The 15224-nt window shown below is 40.4% G+C and overlaps 1 protein-coding gene across 8 annotated transcripts in view; it reads right to left on the bottom strand.

The window, feature by feature from the left end:
- Nucleotides 1-15189, bottom strand: part of OFD1 (OFD1 centriole and centriolar satellite protein) — an 83918-nt gene extending 68729 nt beyond the window's left edge. For 6 of the 8 annotated variants that reach the window (XM_061179387.1, XM_061179382.1, XM_061179381.1 and 3 more), the window contains exons 1-6: nucleotides 14990-15189; nucleotides 14558-14656; nucleotides 10122-10322; nucleotides 8352-8420; nucleotides 8234-8264; nucleotides 343-450 (exon numbers count right to left, since the gene is read on the bottom strand). In XM_061179387.1, coding sequence (XP_061035370.1) covers nucleotides 343-450; nucleotides 8234-8264; nucleotides 8352-8420; nucleotides 10122-10322; nucleotides 14558-14650 — 502 coding nt within the window. In that variant the 5' untranslated portion in view covers nucleotides 14651-14656; nucleotides 14990-15189. Of the gene's footprint in view, nucleotides 1-342; nucleotides 451-8233; nucleotides 8265-8351; nucleotides 8421-10121; nucleotides 10323-14557; nucleotides 14657-14808; nucleotides 14837-14989 lie in introns of those variants that run through there. The other 2 variants (XM_061179385.1, XM_061179388.1) reach the window with 2 other exon arrangements.
- Between the last annotated feature and the right edge of the window lie 35 nt (nucleotides 15190-15224).

Below are 15224 nucleotides of genomic sequence, written 5' to 3'. Positions count from 1 at the left end.
CAAATAATCTAAGATCTTCTCAGTTTAGTGGCTATAAAGTTAGATGAGACACAGGGAAGAACCTCCCAGTCAAGAGAGGTTCAACCCAACAGACAAGGAAGTGGGTCTTTGGATCCCCACGAGATTTGGAAAGCGTAGCCTTGGCGGTCATGAAGGGAGGAGCAGCCCTGGAGCAGTTCCTCGTCCCTCCCAGCAGTGATCCTGGAAAAAATGAGCGCCCCTGCCGCCAGCAGCCTGCATCCCTCCCAGTCAAGCAACAAATACATAATACGGTACATCAGGTCATCTCCTTCATTCAAAAGAGAAAACGGAAGAAGTGAAATTATGGAAGACCATGATTACCAAGGGAGTCTTTGACGGGAAATGGTGAAGTTGTCTGAGTTCCCATACTGCAACTCTCTTTAGCCTGATGATATTCTGCCAATTCTTTCAGAAACTGCATGAGAAAACCTAAAAGACACAACGTGTATAGTTTCGTTTCACAACTTTCTTTCATTCAACTGTTGCTCAATCACTGTTTATGCAATCTTGGTTTTATAACATTATCTTTTTTACATCATGTATCTTTTAAGAATAATTTCTGAGGAAAGGCGTTTCCAAGCATGATACGGAAACCTACAAGCAATAAGGAGAAATATTCATCAAACATGCAAACTAAGAGCTTATATGTGGCGTGAAATAGCAAAGTCAAAAGACAAATGATACACTGGAAACAGCTACTTGGCATAATACAGAGACAGAGAACTAATTTTCATAAACATCAAAGAGTTTTTACAAATCAGTACGAAAACAGAAAATCAGGGCAAGACATGGACAAAGTTCACAGAAAAAAATGTTGAACGTGAACAAAATTATAAATAAATGCAAATTAATACTACAACAGAAAGATCGTATTTTCCCAATAAGCGTATTACCAAAGTTTTAATCTTAGCACTCTAAGTGTCAGCAAGGGAGCGGGGAAGCAGGCGTGCTCTTTCACTTGGGAGGGAAATTTGTCCGTGTTTATGGATATTCAAAATGCAAGTGCCCTTTCACCTAGTCATTCCACCTCTCTGAATTTACACAGCTATACTTTCCCAAAAGGGTGTAGCACCGCACGCCGCATGCTTCTAATGGCAAAAACCAAGCGATGAAACAATAAAATCTCCATCAACAGGGGGTTAATACATTCTAAAAAATAATTAGTCCAAGTACACAGCTAGAGAAAGATATATTGGTGGATAAAGAAATCAAATTGCACAACAGTATCTATAATATGATCCCATGTATGAGTATATGTTTTAATTACATATAGACTTTGATACCTGTGAACTAAATTCTGGTACGATAAACAAGACACTCTTCATTCTAGTTATCAGCAGAAAGTGAAATTAGAGAATATGAACAGAAATTCCTACTCTTCTTTCACTTCATACCCTTCTGAATAGTTCAAAAAATTTTTTTCTTTTTGACCACGCCGTGCAGCTTGTGAGATCTTAGTTCCCCGACCAGGGATCAAACCCAGGCCCCTGGGAGTGGAAGCACAGAGTCCTAACCACTGGACCACCAGGAAATTCGCTGAAGCTTTTTTTTTTTTTTTTTTTTTTTTTGAAGTCATGAGTATAAATTTTAGAAGTTTTCACTTTCTTGTAACAGATGAATGGACTTCTGCATCAGCCAAGTTAAGGGCTTATTTTTCTTTTCTACTGAAGATACTACAATATACTGTTTTCTTAAATCGAAGCATAGTTGATTGACAATGTTGTGTTAATTTCTGCTGTACAGCAAAGTGAGTCAGTTATACATATATACATTTTTTTAATATTCTTTTCCTTTATGGTTTATCATAGGATACTGAATATAGTTCCCTGTGCTGTACAGTAGGGCCTTGTTGTTTATCCACTCCATATATAATAGCTCACATCTGCTCACCCCAGCCTCCCACTCCATCCCTCTCCCATCCCCTCTCCCCCGTGGTAACCACAAGTCTGTTCCCTATGTCTGTGAGTCTGTTTCATAGATATGTGGAATCTAAAATATGACACAAATGAACCTATAAGTGATATCATACAATATACTCTCTTTTACTTCCCCTACTGCAGATATAAACTCTGTTCTTTCATACTCATTGCCTTGCAACTCTTCTGTCTCATCCACCCTCTTCTTCTGACCCTTTCCTATCAGCCTGTTCTCACCTCATCCCTTCCTGCTGTCATGCTGAGGCCCAGATCTTGGCTCCCTCTATGGACAAAGGTCAACGTTTGGCAGAAATCTTCAAGATCCTGCAGGAGGTCATCTTTGGCGGTGTGCTCTTCCACCGCAGCATTTCTAACGCTGGTGCCTTTTTCCAGTTCTGCAGTGCTTTCCGCAGGCCCCTAATTAGTTCCACTTCCCCTCTCTCCCCTCCACACTCCCACCCAAGAAGGATACGTCTAGTCTCCACCTTTATCCAGTCATTTATTTAAATCAGTATGGACTCCTGTTTTATACCTTGGTAATTATAATTCATGTGTAATTCTACAACTCACTGATAAAACCCGCTCTTTTATTTTGTTGCTCCAACTGTTCCAGCTTTGGCCTCTGGGAGCACTTTCATCGTGGGTTTTTGTCTTAAGCACTTCCTTAGGTTCTGCACTGAAAGGGGCTCCAGGCTCATCTTGTACAGTCTCTGCTCCACTCCTGGAATCAACCGCTGCTCCAAGGAGCCCTGGTTCCTGTTATTATGGAACGGTATTAGAAACCGAATCTTAGTGCTGCAAACTGGGCTCGAGGTGTGCTCACTGCAACTGGGCTATCACTGCTTCCAGCCCCTCAGCCTAGACAGCAAGGAAATACCAATGTACACTAACCTGTGTACACAAACATATCTATAAATGTCTCAATGTATCATCTGTATCTATATTAAGCTAAATGTGAGTTCATACTAATGTCTTCAACTAAGCCATTACCATATGGATCATCCTAGCCTCCTCCCCTTGTTTACCTGTAAATTCCCACTCCAGCAGTGAACACCTGGCTCCCGCCATCTTCTATCCACTTACTTAATTGTTCAATTCCAGCATACGTGTATCATGGTTTCAGAATTGTTAGCCAGCACTCCCATGAGAAATAATTCTCACCTTGAATACACAGCCTATGTACAGTTCCTTCTGCCTTTCGTCTTAGTCTTCATTCCTTTCCAAAGTTCGATAGCTCAGCATATTTTTCCCCACCCCCTTCAGTGAGGTTACTACAGTTAGATTGTTTTGTCACAGTCCGCATTCCATCCTGAGATCACCTGACCTCCTAAATTTGCATACATGAAGGCTTGTTCTTTGTACAGTTCTACAGGTTTTAGGCAAATGTCTAGTGCCATGTATCATACCATTACAGGTATCGTAAGAATACTTTCACCACCCTAAAAAAAATCCTGTGCTTCACCTCTTCAACCTCCTACCCCTTCCCTCCAAATCCCTAGCAACCACTGATGTGTTTACGATCACTATAGCTTTGCCTTTTCCAGAATGTCACATAAATGGAATCATATAGCACGTAGCCTTTTCAGACAGGCTTCTTACATTAACAATACACATTTGTGATTCATTTATCTCTTTGCATGGCTTGGTAGCTCATTCCTCTTAGGTGAATAGTATTTCCCTGTCTGGAAGTACCACAGTTTGTTTATCCATTCAGCTACCAAATAACATCTTGGTTGTTCCCAACTTCTGGCAATTATGAATAAAGTTGCTACAAACATTCACGTGCAGGTGTCTGCGTGGACTTAAGTTTTCAAGTCACTTGGGTAAATACCTAAAACAATGACTGTTGGATTGTATGGTAAGACTACGTTAGCTTTGTAAGAAACCACCAAACTGGGCTTTCCTGGTGGCGCAGTGGTTAAGAATCCGCCTGCCAATGCAGAGGAAAATGGGTTCGAGCTCTGGTCTGGGAGGATCCCCCATGCCGCGGAGCAACTAAGCCCGAGAGCCACAACTACTGAGCCTGCGTGCCGCAATTGCTGAAGCCTGTGCGCCTAGAGCCCGTACTCCACAACAAGAGAAGCCACCACAATGAGAAGCCAGTGTACCGCAACGAAGAGTGGCCCCTGCTCGCCACAACTATAGAGGGTCCGCAAACAGCAACGAAGACCCAATGCAGCCAAAAATAAATAATTAAAAAAAAAAAAAAGAAACCACCAAACTATCTCCCCAGGTGGCTGTACCATTTTGTATTCCCACTAGCAATGAGTGACAGTTCCTATTGCTCCACATCCTTACCAGCATTTAGTGCTGAAGGTGTTCTGGATTTTGGCCATGTTATCTCATTTTTGTTTTAATTTGCATGTCTCTAACAAATAACGTGCAGCATCTTTTCATATGCTTATTTGCCACCTGTATATCTTCTTTGGAGAGCTATCTGTTCAGATCCTTTGCCCATTTTTTTAACTGACTTGTCTCTTTAGTGTTGAGTTTTCAGAGTTCTTTGTGTATTTTTGATGCAAGTCCTTTATTGGATGTCTTTTGCCAATACCCTCTCCCAGTCTGTAATTTGCCTTTTCACTCTTTCATAGAACAGACGTTTTTAAATTTTAATAAAGTCTAACTGGTCTATTTTTTCTTTCATGTATCATGCTTTTGGTATTATATCTCATCGCCAAACAGCAGGTCACAAAGATTTTCTGTCTTCTTCCAGAAGTTTTATAGTTTTGTGTTTTACATTTAGATATATGATTCGTTTTCAGTTAATTTTTGTGTAAGGTCTGCGTCCAGGTTCATATCTGTGCGTATGAATGTCCAACTGTTCCAGCACCACTTGCTGAAAAGACTATATTTCCTCCATTGAATTGCCTGTGTTAAAGGCTAGTTGACTATGTTTGTATAGACCTATTTCTGGGCTCTCTATTCTGTCCCACTGATCGATCTATCTATCTATCTATCTGTCTATTCTTTTGCCAATCACAGGCAAGGATTTTAACTTCCAGAAAGAAAAGAGCCAGTGTCCAAATTCTCTGGCCAGCTATTTTCTGGGTATCGTTATCTTTGAAAGGAAAAATGAGGGGTGGGAAGGATGTGTGAGTGGAATCTAGGGGAAAAGTACTGTAACCATTCAACAGATCAGCACCCTCAAAGTATAGGCACAGTAAGATAAGACCAAAGATCTCTGTCAGGGAATACACAACAGTTAGGTACAAAACATCTTCTTACATGTTTTCTGATGGTCTCAATCTCTTAATGGGGAGCCACCAATTTTTAAATCATTTCATTTTAACAGTAGCTGCTTTACTGTTAGCCAAGAATTCTATCCAAATTATGTCATTAGGATGCATGACATGTCTGCAACTCAGTATTTCTGAGTTTCAGAAATTTTACTAGGATGCTGGGTAAAGCTGATAAGAGATGTTAGCCAGATGTCTTTCTGAGCTAGAAAGATTTAAAGAGTGCTTAAAGGTGAAAAGCTATTTTTAATAGTATAAATACCTATAAATAAATGGATTATTTCTTAATATCCCTTCAAGCCCTAAATTCCTTTCTGAAATAGTTACACTACAGACAGCAGCTATTTACTTAGAACTGTGCTGTCCAACGTGACGGCCACTAGTCACGTGTAGCTACTTAAATTAAAATCTCAGTTCCTCAGTCACACTAGCCACATTTCAAATGCTCAACAGCCCCACGTGGCTAGTGGCTACCGTATCGGGCAACACACATACAGACATTCCCATCACAGAGTTACACTAAACAACACAGCCACAGAATCTACAACCTAGGATCACCTACCATCCTCAACTTCAGTAAGGACGACCTACTTTGCAGGTGACCTAGAATGTCTTGTGATCCAAATATTATACATAGGATGGATAAACAAGAAGGTCCTACTATAGAGCACAGGAAACTATATCCAATATCCTGTGATAAACCATAATGGAAAAGAATATGAAAAAGAATGTACATGTATGTATAACGGAATCACTTAGCTGTACAGCAGAAATTAACATTGTAGGTCAACTATACTTCAATAATACAGTAAAATAAAAACAGAATGTCTTTTGATCCAATTTACTTATCCTCTGCTAACATTACTCCCGGGAGACCAGGCAGTTAAGTCACAGAATAATGACTGGCAGAAAGTAGGTACTCAAGTGTTCGCCAAATGGCAAGGCCTGAATTAATGTCTCAGCAGGGATGGTAGCAATGCTGGCAACAGACAAAATCAAGGAGCACACTAACACAAAAAGGCCATTACATGATGTTACGGATTTTTTGGAAAAGATCTAAATAACAACTATGCGTTACAGGCAAGTTACCAGCTTATGTTCATACTACCAAGTCCATCATCAAGTCCAGCCTGTGGCCCGTCACCCACAGCAGTTGTAAAGGGAAAACACCTCAGCTTCCCTCCTCCTGTGTAGGGAAAAACCCACCTCTTCCCTCCCATCTCTCCCCTCCCTGTGAGCCCCTTGACTTTTACACAGAACCCTTCACAACACTTACTCCCGACTCTCCTGGTCACCCAGTGTGTGGGGCTTTTCCCTCACACCAAGCCATTCTCCGCGACACCGGATGGGTGGCCCACACTTGAACTCAATTCTGACACTGTCCACCTGGAGGCAGCATCCGACCCCATGGGTTAAGGGCCTCAGTCCCACACTGACCACCCCCGGCCACCATACCTATATATTCTTCAGGTGCCAGTCACATGCCCAGGCTGTCACCTGTGCTTCTGAGCAACTGGCTATACATAGAGGTTCCCACAACCTCCTCCGTGGGCTTCATTAACGTACCAGAACAGCTCACAAAACTCAGGGAAACACTTTCTTACATTTACCAGTTTATTAAAGGATATGATGGGGGCTTCCCTGGTGGCGCAGTGGTTGAGAATCCGCCTGCCAATGCAGGGGACATGGGTTCAAGCCCTGGTCCAGGAAGATCCCACATGCCGCGGAGCAACTAAGCCCGTGCGCCACAACTACTGAGCCTGCGCTCCAGAGCCTATGAGCGACAACTACTGAGCCCGCGTGCCACAACCTGAAGCCCACGCGCCTAGAGCCCGTGCTCCGCAATGAGAAGCCACCACAACGAGAAGCCCGCGCACCGCAACAAAGAGTAGCCCCCGCTCACCGCAACTAGAGAAAGCCCACGTGCAGCAGCGAAGACCCAACACAGCCAAAAATAAATAAATAAAATAAATAAATTTATATATAAAAAAAGGGATATGATAAAGGATACAGTTGAACAGCTAAACAGAAGAGGTACACAGGGCGAGGTACATGTGGGAAGGAGCCCGGAGCTTCTATGCCCTCTCCAGGTGTGCCAGTCTCCTAGCACCTCCATGTGTTCACCAACCTGGAAGCTCTCTGAACCCCATACTTTTGGGATTTATGGAGGCTTCATCACACATTCATGATCGATTATTCACAAAAATGATCGGATTATTCATTTTCAGTCCTCCTCCCTTCAATAGAATGGGGAGGAAAGCTGAAAATCTCAAGCTTCTAATCATGGCTTGGTCTTTCCAGTGACCAGCCTCATCCAGGAGCCATCCAGGGACCCACGTAGCGTTGGCTCATTCGAACACAAGACACTCCTATCACCCAGGAAATTACAAGGGTTTCAGGAGACCTGTGTCAAGAATGGAGGTCAAAGACCAATACTAGAACAAGATATGCTCCTTGTGTTCTTATCACTTAGGAAATTACAAGGATTTGGGGAGCTGTGTGCCAGGAGCTGGGGGCAGAGATCAATATATACATTTTCTATTATCTCAGAGTAGTTATGGACTCTTTGAAGGTTATTATCAAGGCCCAAATTAAAGCAATTTATCAGGCCTATATAAACAAAAAAAAAAGCACATTACTGAACAGATATTTCATTCTTTAAGCCAATATTAATACAATACTCTATATATTGTACTTAGGGGCATATCTAGAATACAAAGATAGTGGCCTAAACGTTGTTTTTGTTTTGGAAATGTTCCAAACAGTGGGTATCTCTACAAAGACCAGCTTTCAATCCGTTTGTAGGGCTCTTGATGCTGTCTCTAGTTTTCTCATTTGAGTAATAGCGATTTTAAAAGGTTAAAATTTGGGGGAAAGGATCCACATTTGTAAAACAGATGAATTGTTCTATTTAAAAAGGTATTGTCAGCAAGGAAAAAAGTCAAATGATTCAATTCAAATTCCCTATTCTTCCACCTGAAAATTATTAGTTTCATACTTTTATACAAAACAATACATAACAAAAATGTTCCTATTCTCTACAAAGATGAAGGCTCCTACCTTTTTGGTTTTCTTTGTCAAATCCTGAAATCTGTTAAAAGAAAATATTTTACCTTTATTCAACTATTCAGTTATTATTAACAAACCAAAGCAGGTTATAAAAACGAAACAATCCTACCAGTGATTTGTACAGACTGGATTCAGGGTTGAGTTTAATGAGCTGTAATAGATCCTGCATAGTAAACACCTTAAAAAAAAAAAAAAAAAAAAGTACACAGATTTTAACATCAATGTGTAAGTGATATATTCAGAAACATCCCAATTTAAGACTAAAAATCATGGTTCAGACTAAATAAGATTATAACTATGCTAATAATGTAACACGTAAGCTTTCTTATATTAAGTTACAATAAACGCTGCAGTCAAAAGGATAAAATTTTTCTCTTGATCACGTAATTAACCTCCAAATAATTCACATCAAAAATGATGTGCCTAACAGAAATAACAGAAATGGTTAATGCCTTACAGATAAGAAACACTCAAACATCTGAGGCACCAATGAATATATGAGTGCATTCCAGGGTCTTTCAATTGCAATGACTTTTTTAAATTACTATTGCTTCAAAATGTAAATAAACTAAGTTTGTACTATCTTTACAACTACAAAACGTTTAAAACTATTTTAGATACACATGTGGTCAAAGAGTTTGAGTATTCTTAGTAAACAATACATACTATAGAAATACATGCTGTGTCTACCCTGAGAACATTGATACAATCTACAATTAGTTTTCCATTAAAGGATATTCTGCACAGTATTTTAGAGTATAGAAACCTTTAAGTGTGTAAACTAGATAATCACTGCTATAACCATATAATTGACACATTATTCATTCTAGGAGCAAAATTGTGAAATGTAATTAGAAAGTTAGATAGAAGGATCAACAAAGAATTCCTAATGCTGGTAAAATTTGATTGTTAATGAATAAATACAGCATATTTAAATTTTAAGTTTTTCCAATAATAACACTGCTGTTCTCTTAAAAGAGCTGAATACCACACTTCTGGACAATTATGGCCAAGATAAAGAGTGAAAACATAGGGACAGCCCCAAGAGTCAACCCTAATGTAAAGTATGGGCTTCGGGTGCTAATGGCGTGCCAATGCAGGTTCACTGCACATAAAATGCTGATGGCAGGGGAGGCCTGCGCGCGTGGGGTTCGGGAGCAGAAGGGCGACCTCCCTTTCTGCTCATTTTCGCTGTGAACCTGAACTGCTCTAAAAAGTTAAGTCTATGAAAAAAAATATGGAAAGTGTGCTATCTCTGCCTTTAAAATAACCAAGTGTGACTAGTATGTTCAGTGGTTGGTGGAAAGATAGTCACCATCATTAGGAAAGTGGTAAAAGGTGTTGTAATATTTAAGAACTCCACAGGTTTTCAAAAGTTACTTATCCCTCACTTCTCTTAATGTCATCACAAAGACGACAAATATCTGAAGAGACTGTAGCATACTGAAGACGGCACACTGTAGATCTAGATTTACTGCCCTGCATTGCCACTTACCAATCATGTGACCTTGAGCAAATCACCCCACCTCTCCAGACTCTGGATCCTCATCTGTAATACATGTACCACCTGCAGAGTGACCAGCAGTGCCAGCCTCACAACAGACATTCAACATAAACGGCACTTTTGCGTCCTCAGACCACATGGAGTGTCAGATCACTTCTAGCTCCAAAACATCACAATTTTATAAAGACAAATCAAGATACCAAGGAATTGGTAACAATGTCAGATTTCATACTCCTTTGTCACATTATAACAAATACATGATGTAATTTCAAAGATAAACAAGAAAGGGACCCAGCTAGCCAAGGAGCACTTAGCTATTACCTGAGGGAGAAGCTGTTAACAGAAAACTCAGAGACAGAGAAGCAAAGATGTTACCTTTTCTTTTGCCAAACCACTTTCGGGAAAGAAGACAGAAAGCGAACATTCATAGCCGCATCTCTGTAAGTGATCTGCCACCAGAGAGTTGGAAGCGTGTGTTAAGAGGGAGCTCCCTTCCACTGAGAGGGAGAGGGACTGCACTTCGCCACTCAGTACAGGGTGCATCAGTTCGTGAATTAGCTGGTTTCGGAGTTGCGTCTAGATCAAATACAAAATGAAACAAGAGGGAAAAAAAATTTCAGCAGCATTTTTTCCACTGGCGGGACACAGACTTGTCACATGAATTAGAATCCTTCCTTTTGTTTCCAGAATGGTTCTAAATCCATGGCCCCAAGTTAGGAACCTTCCCCTGGACCGTCTGTCTTACCCTGTGAGACAAGCAGCCCAGTGGGTTCTAGAAAGAGTAGCTTGCTTTCACCAGCTTCCAAGTGAGCTGGTGGTGAGCCAGAACGTGGTGAGACTAACTTCGCTTCCCTACAAGCCCAGTTCAGCAACTTTTCATTGGGGTACCAAATACAGGAGAAAACTCTGCTACTTCCTCACCTCTCTGCAAGTTGTTGGAGGATACGAAATTAAATACTGGGTTAAATATATTCAAGTATATTGATCAAAATAAAATTAGGTTCCCAAAACGGAAATGGTATACACAAGAGAAAAATCAGTAAACCCAAAAAAGGCTTATTAAGATTCACTTTCATGTGGACTATTTACAATTCTAGACATTATGAAATATAATAATTTTCCCCTATTTTATAAATGAGGAAATTTAGGCTCAAGGTGGCTAATTTTCTCAAAGTTATAACACCAGTGTTATTATTCATTTTGGTTTTAAAAAAATCCCCTAATCAGACTGCTGGATATTTGTTCTAATTTATTTTGCACATAATCTGAAACATACAATTGGGCGGAGCTTAAGAGTACACTGCCTAGATTCATGGGGTTCAGCAGTAAATGACATCTAAGGAATTGTTATTAATAGAATACAAACAAGAAACAAATGAAGTTCTCGTTACATCTCTTTCTTCTATCCTTTAGCTAAAGAGAATATATTAGTTCTATATATAGTTCTATATTAGTAGTATAGAACAGACCTTATATGTGTATCTAAAATCCTATAGTACTGGGCATATACCCAGAGAAAACCATAATTCAAAAAGACACATGCACCCCAACATTCACTGCAGCACTATTTACCATAGCCAGGTCATGGAAGCAACCTAAATGTCCATCGACAGACGAATGGATAAAGAAGATGTGGCACATATATACAATGGAATATTACTCAGCCATAAAAAGGAACGAAATTGGGTCATTTGTAGAGACGTGGATGGATCTAGAGACTGTCATACAGAGTGAAGCAAGTCAGAAAGAGAAAAACAAATACCGTATATTAACGCATATATGTGGAACCTAGAAAAATGGTACAGATGAACCGGGTTGCAGGGCAGAAATTGAGACACAGATGTAGAGAACAAATGTATGGACACCAAGGGGGGAAAGTGCCAGGGGCAGGGGGTGGTGGTGGGACGAATTGAGAGATTGGGATTGACATGTATACACTAATATGTATAAAATAGATAACTAATAAGAACCTGCTGTATTAAAAAATAAATAAGATTCAAAAATTCAAAAAAAAATAATAAATAAAATAAAATCCTAGAGTAAAAAACACAGTTACACTAAACGGAATATATATGCTTTCCCTCATCTGATACAGTTAAGTAACTGAAAAGAGAAAACTAAAGCCTCCTCCACCAGTAAAATTTAGTGGTTTAATTAAATTTGTAACATAGTAAAGAAGAAATATACTTAGATTCAGCTTAATTAACACAAGGATTTAGGGTGTCTTGCAAACAAGTACTGAAATGGCTAAGAATTAAATGAGGGATTTAAGCAGGGTAAAAGGAAGAGTAGCAAACAGTGGAATGACATTACAGATGAATTTCCATCTTGACACACCCAAAAAGCATGCCATCTAGCACTTGCTGGAAGGAATCCAAAAACTGGCCGGGGGCTTTCCAGCAGCCAGTGCAAAGAGGGAAATCCATTCAGAATTAAAGCTTGCAACGTCCCTAAAACAGAAATAACGACAGAGCCCTCCCTCCAAATTGTGCCTATGAAAACTTCTCCCCAAAAAACCATCAGAGAGTTCGGGTTTGAGCATGAGCCACCTGTTTTCCTAGCTTGGCCCTGCAATAAACCTTTCTCTGCTCAAAAAAAAAAAAGAAAAAAAAGAAAGAAAGAAGGCCAATTATTGTTGGGGGAGGGGAAGCAGGAGGGACAAGACTTAGGGACCCGGAACCCGCAGCACATCTCTCAGCAACTGACAGAATAAACTCAAAATAAGGAAAAAGAAGATTTTTCATAAACTTCATTTACCAGATACCCATATGACTCTGTACTTAATCATAAATACAAATTCTTTCCAAACACCCAAAGAGAAAGTGAACTAGGCCACTCAAAACTTCAATGAATTGTAAAAATTAGAACTCACTCAGGTCATTAAACTGAGAAAGTAAATTAGCTCAGACTGAGAAAGTAAAAATCTCCCCTGCCAAAATCCCCCCTGCCATTGATCACGCTAGAATAACAAACTGAATGGCCAGCTGCAAACAAGAAACAGTATTTCTCCTTAGGATAGGCTGCAGCTGTAAAGTGAACAAGGCTAGCATAATCCTGATACCAAAGCCTAACAAGGATAGCTCAAAATGGATAATGATACGTCATTATCAACTGGACTATAGACATGAAGTAAAACCCTACCAAACCAAACCCAAAGGACAGTAAGAGAACAAACACCATGCCCAGACGCAAGAACCATTCCGCCTAAGAAAGTGGACTAATGCGTGATATACTACAACTAATTTCAGGTGGGTTAAGGAATTAACCGTAAAAAAGAGCCTTTTTAAAAACTTAAGTGAATATTCATTCTCAGTGGAAAATGACTGAGAATAATCAGCACAAAAAAAGTAAACAAGAGACTTGACCACATAAAAATGTAACTTCAGTATTTTTAGAGCCAAATTAAAATTGAAGACAGATAGTATTGCCACAAAAATGGGAAAAAAGATTAAGTTTCCATTAAAAGAACTCGTATCAATAAGAAAACACCAGCACCCTAGGGAAAAAAAATGGGCAAGGGGAACATGAACCACCAATCCATGGAAAACATACACATGGCCAGAAAATATATGCAACCTCACTGATAAACAAAAGAAAGAATGTTAAAATAATAGAGTTTCTCAGTCTTAGATTGGTTTAAAACATGTCATGATCATACTATTGGAGAGAGACGTGCATTCTCAAACTGCTGGTGGAATACAAACCGAAGTTGACCCTCGAACCACCGGGGGTTAGGAGCCCCCTCCATATCCCCCGTTTTGCATCGGCAGATTCAACCAACCACAGACAGTGTAGTATTGTAGTAGGTATTTATTGAAAAAAGTCCACATATAAGTGGACCTGAGCAGTTCAAACCCGTGTTGTTCAAGGGTCAGTTGTATTACAACCTTTCTAAAACAAGACGTGTACACCAAGAACCTTACAAATGTTCACGCCCTTTGATTCATTAATACCACTTCATCTATCCTAGGCAAAAAGTGAGAGATGCAATTGAAGGAATGTGTAAACCTGGGTATAACCTAAATATTCAATAACAGGGGAATGCTGCATAAATTACCCATATGTCCAAAGATCCAAAGATGAGCCTGGTGCCAATGAAAATGAGGATTTCAAGACACATTTAAGGACACAGGAAAATGCTCACCACATAATAGTAAAGAGGATACACAAATACACACATTATGCCAATTAGTACTTGTATTAGAGATGACTTCTCTTGTATGCTTTTCTATATTTCAGATGAGTTTGAAGTATTTTTCAGATGAGTCTATAGTATTTTTAAGTTACAAAAACAATGGAGGAAACAAGAAAAAATTGTCCTTAATTTCCCATTTTAAGTGTAAAATGGTCTTTTGAAATGTATATAGTAATGAAAACACATTTGAGCTAATCCTACTCCTTGCTGTTAATTCATACATGAAGTGTACTAAGAAATATTTGCTGCTCAAGTATTTATACCTTTCAATATACTTTAAAGAAGAAATTTCTCATTCCCCCAACTTTTCTACAGTAAGCAGTCCCTTAATGTTTTCTATATGGTGACAATATCCTCTATTCAAATATGAGTATTACAAAATCACTTACTAACTCAGGAACCTGTAAGCCAAATTTTTAAAACAAACCTAACCTTACTAAAATGTGTTTGTTTTACGATTTAAGAGTTGCACAGGAACAGAGCAGTGTAATTCACCAATACAATCTGTGTATCATGCTATTTTTAAAGCCCAACACATGGATGTATTTACATGTGGACTACCTGTTACAGGTTACACCTGTAAAATTTATGTAACAGCTATGCCTAAAAGTGATACCTTCAGTGAGTCCAGTATACCCCGATCCTTAAACGTCTGGTACAGCTTTTTGCGCAGTTCATCTTGACTCAACACGTCAGATGTGGGGAGCATGGTGGCCTAGAAGAGAAAACGGTTACGGGTTACCTGGCGGGCAGAGGGGACGTGAATTTCTGAAGACGGATCGGTGGCCTCCAAGGAAGCCAAAGGCGGTTTAACGGAAACAAAGGCTTCACTTCCGCCCGCCCCGAGGAGGGGGCAGATGTATCTACCTGAGGTATCAGGTGTCCGCTTCCTCCCGAGCCCTCCCCACTGTGCCCAGAGTTAGAGCCCGAGACCGGGGTGCAAGCCCAGGCCTAGGGGAATCCCTGGCCGGAGAGCCCTGCCGCTGTCCCAGAAAAACGGGAGGAACAAGCTGAACTCCGAACTAAGAACTCAGGCAGAGACACGCACTTCCTTTCTCCGCGGTTCTGATAGGTGGGCGTGGTTGTGGCCCACGCGGGACTCTCACGGGCGGCTGGAGGGCTGAGACCGGAGACAGAAGGCCAGAGAAGGCGCGGCACTAGCCGAAGTTGGAACCGCTCAGACCTGATCCCACCCCTCCCCGAGGTCCTCCAAGCCCAGCCGCCCTAGTCTGGAGCATTACAGCGCAAGCCCGGAGCTGCGCCGCGCTGCGGCTGGAAGCTCC

Source organism: Eubalaena glacialis, chromosome X (genome assembly GCF_028564815.1).
Source record: "Eubalaena glacialis isolate mEubGla1 chromosome X, mEubGla1.1.hap2.+ XY, whole genome shotgun sequence".
Lineage (NCBI taxonomy): Eukaryota > Metazoa > Chordata > Mammalia > Artiodactyla > Balaenidae > Eubalaena > Eubalaena glacialis.
The sequence above is the reverse complement of the archived record's forward strand: the minus strand, read 5'-3'. Positions and strand labels throughout refer to the sequence as shown.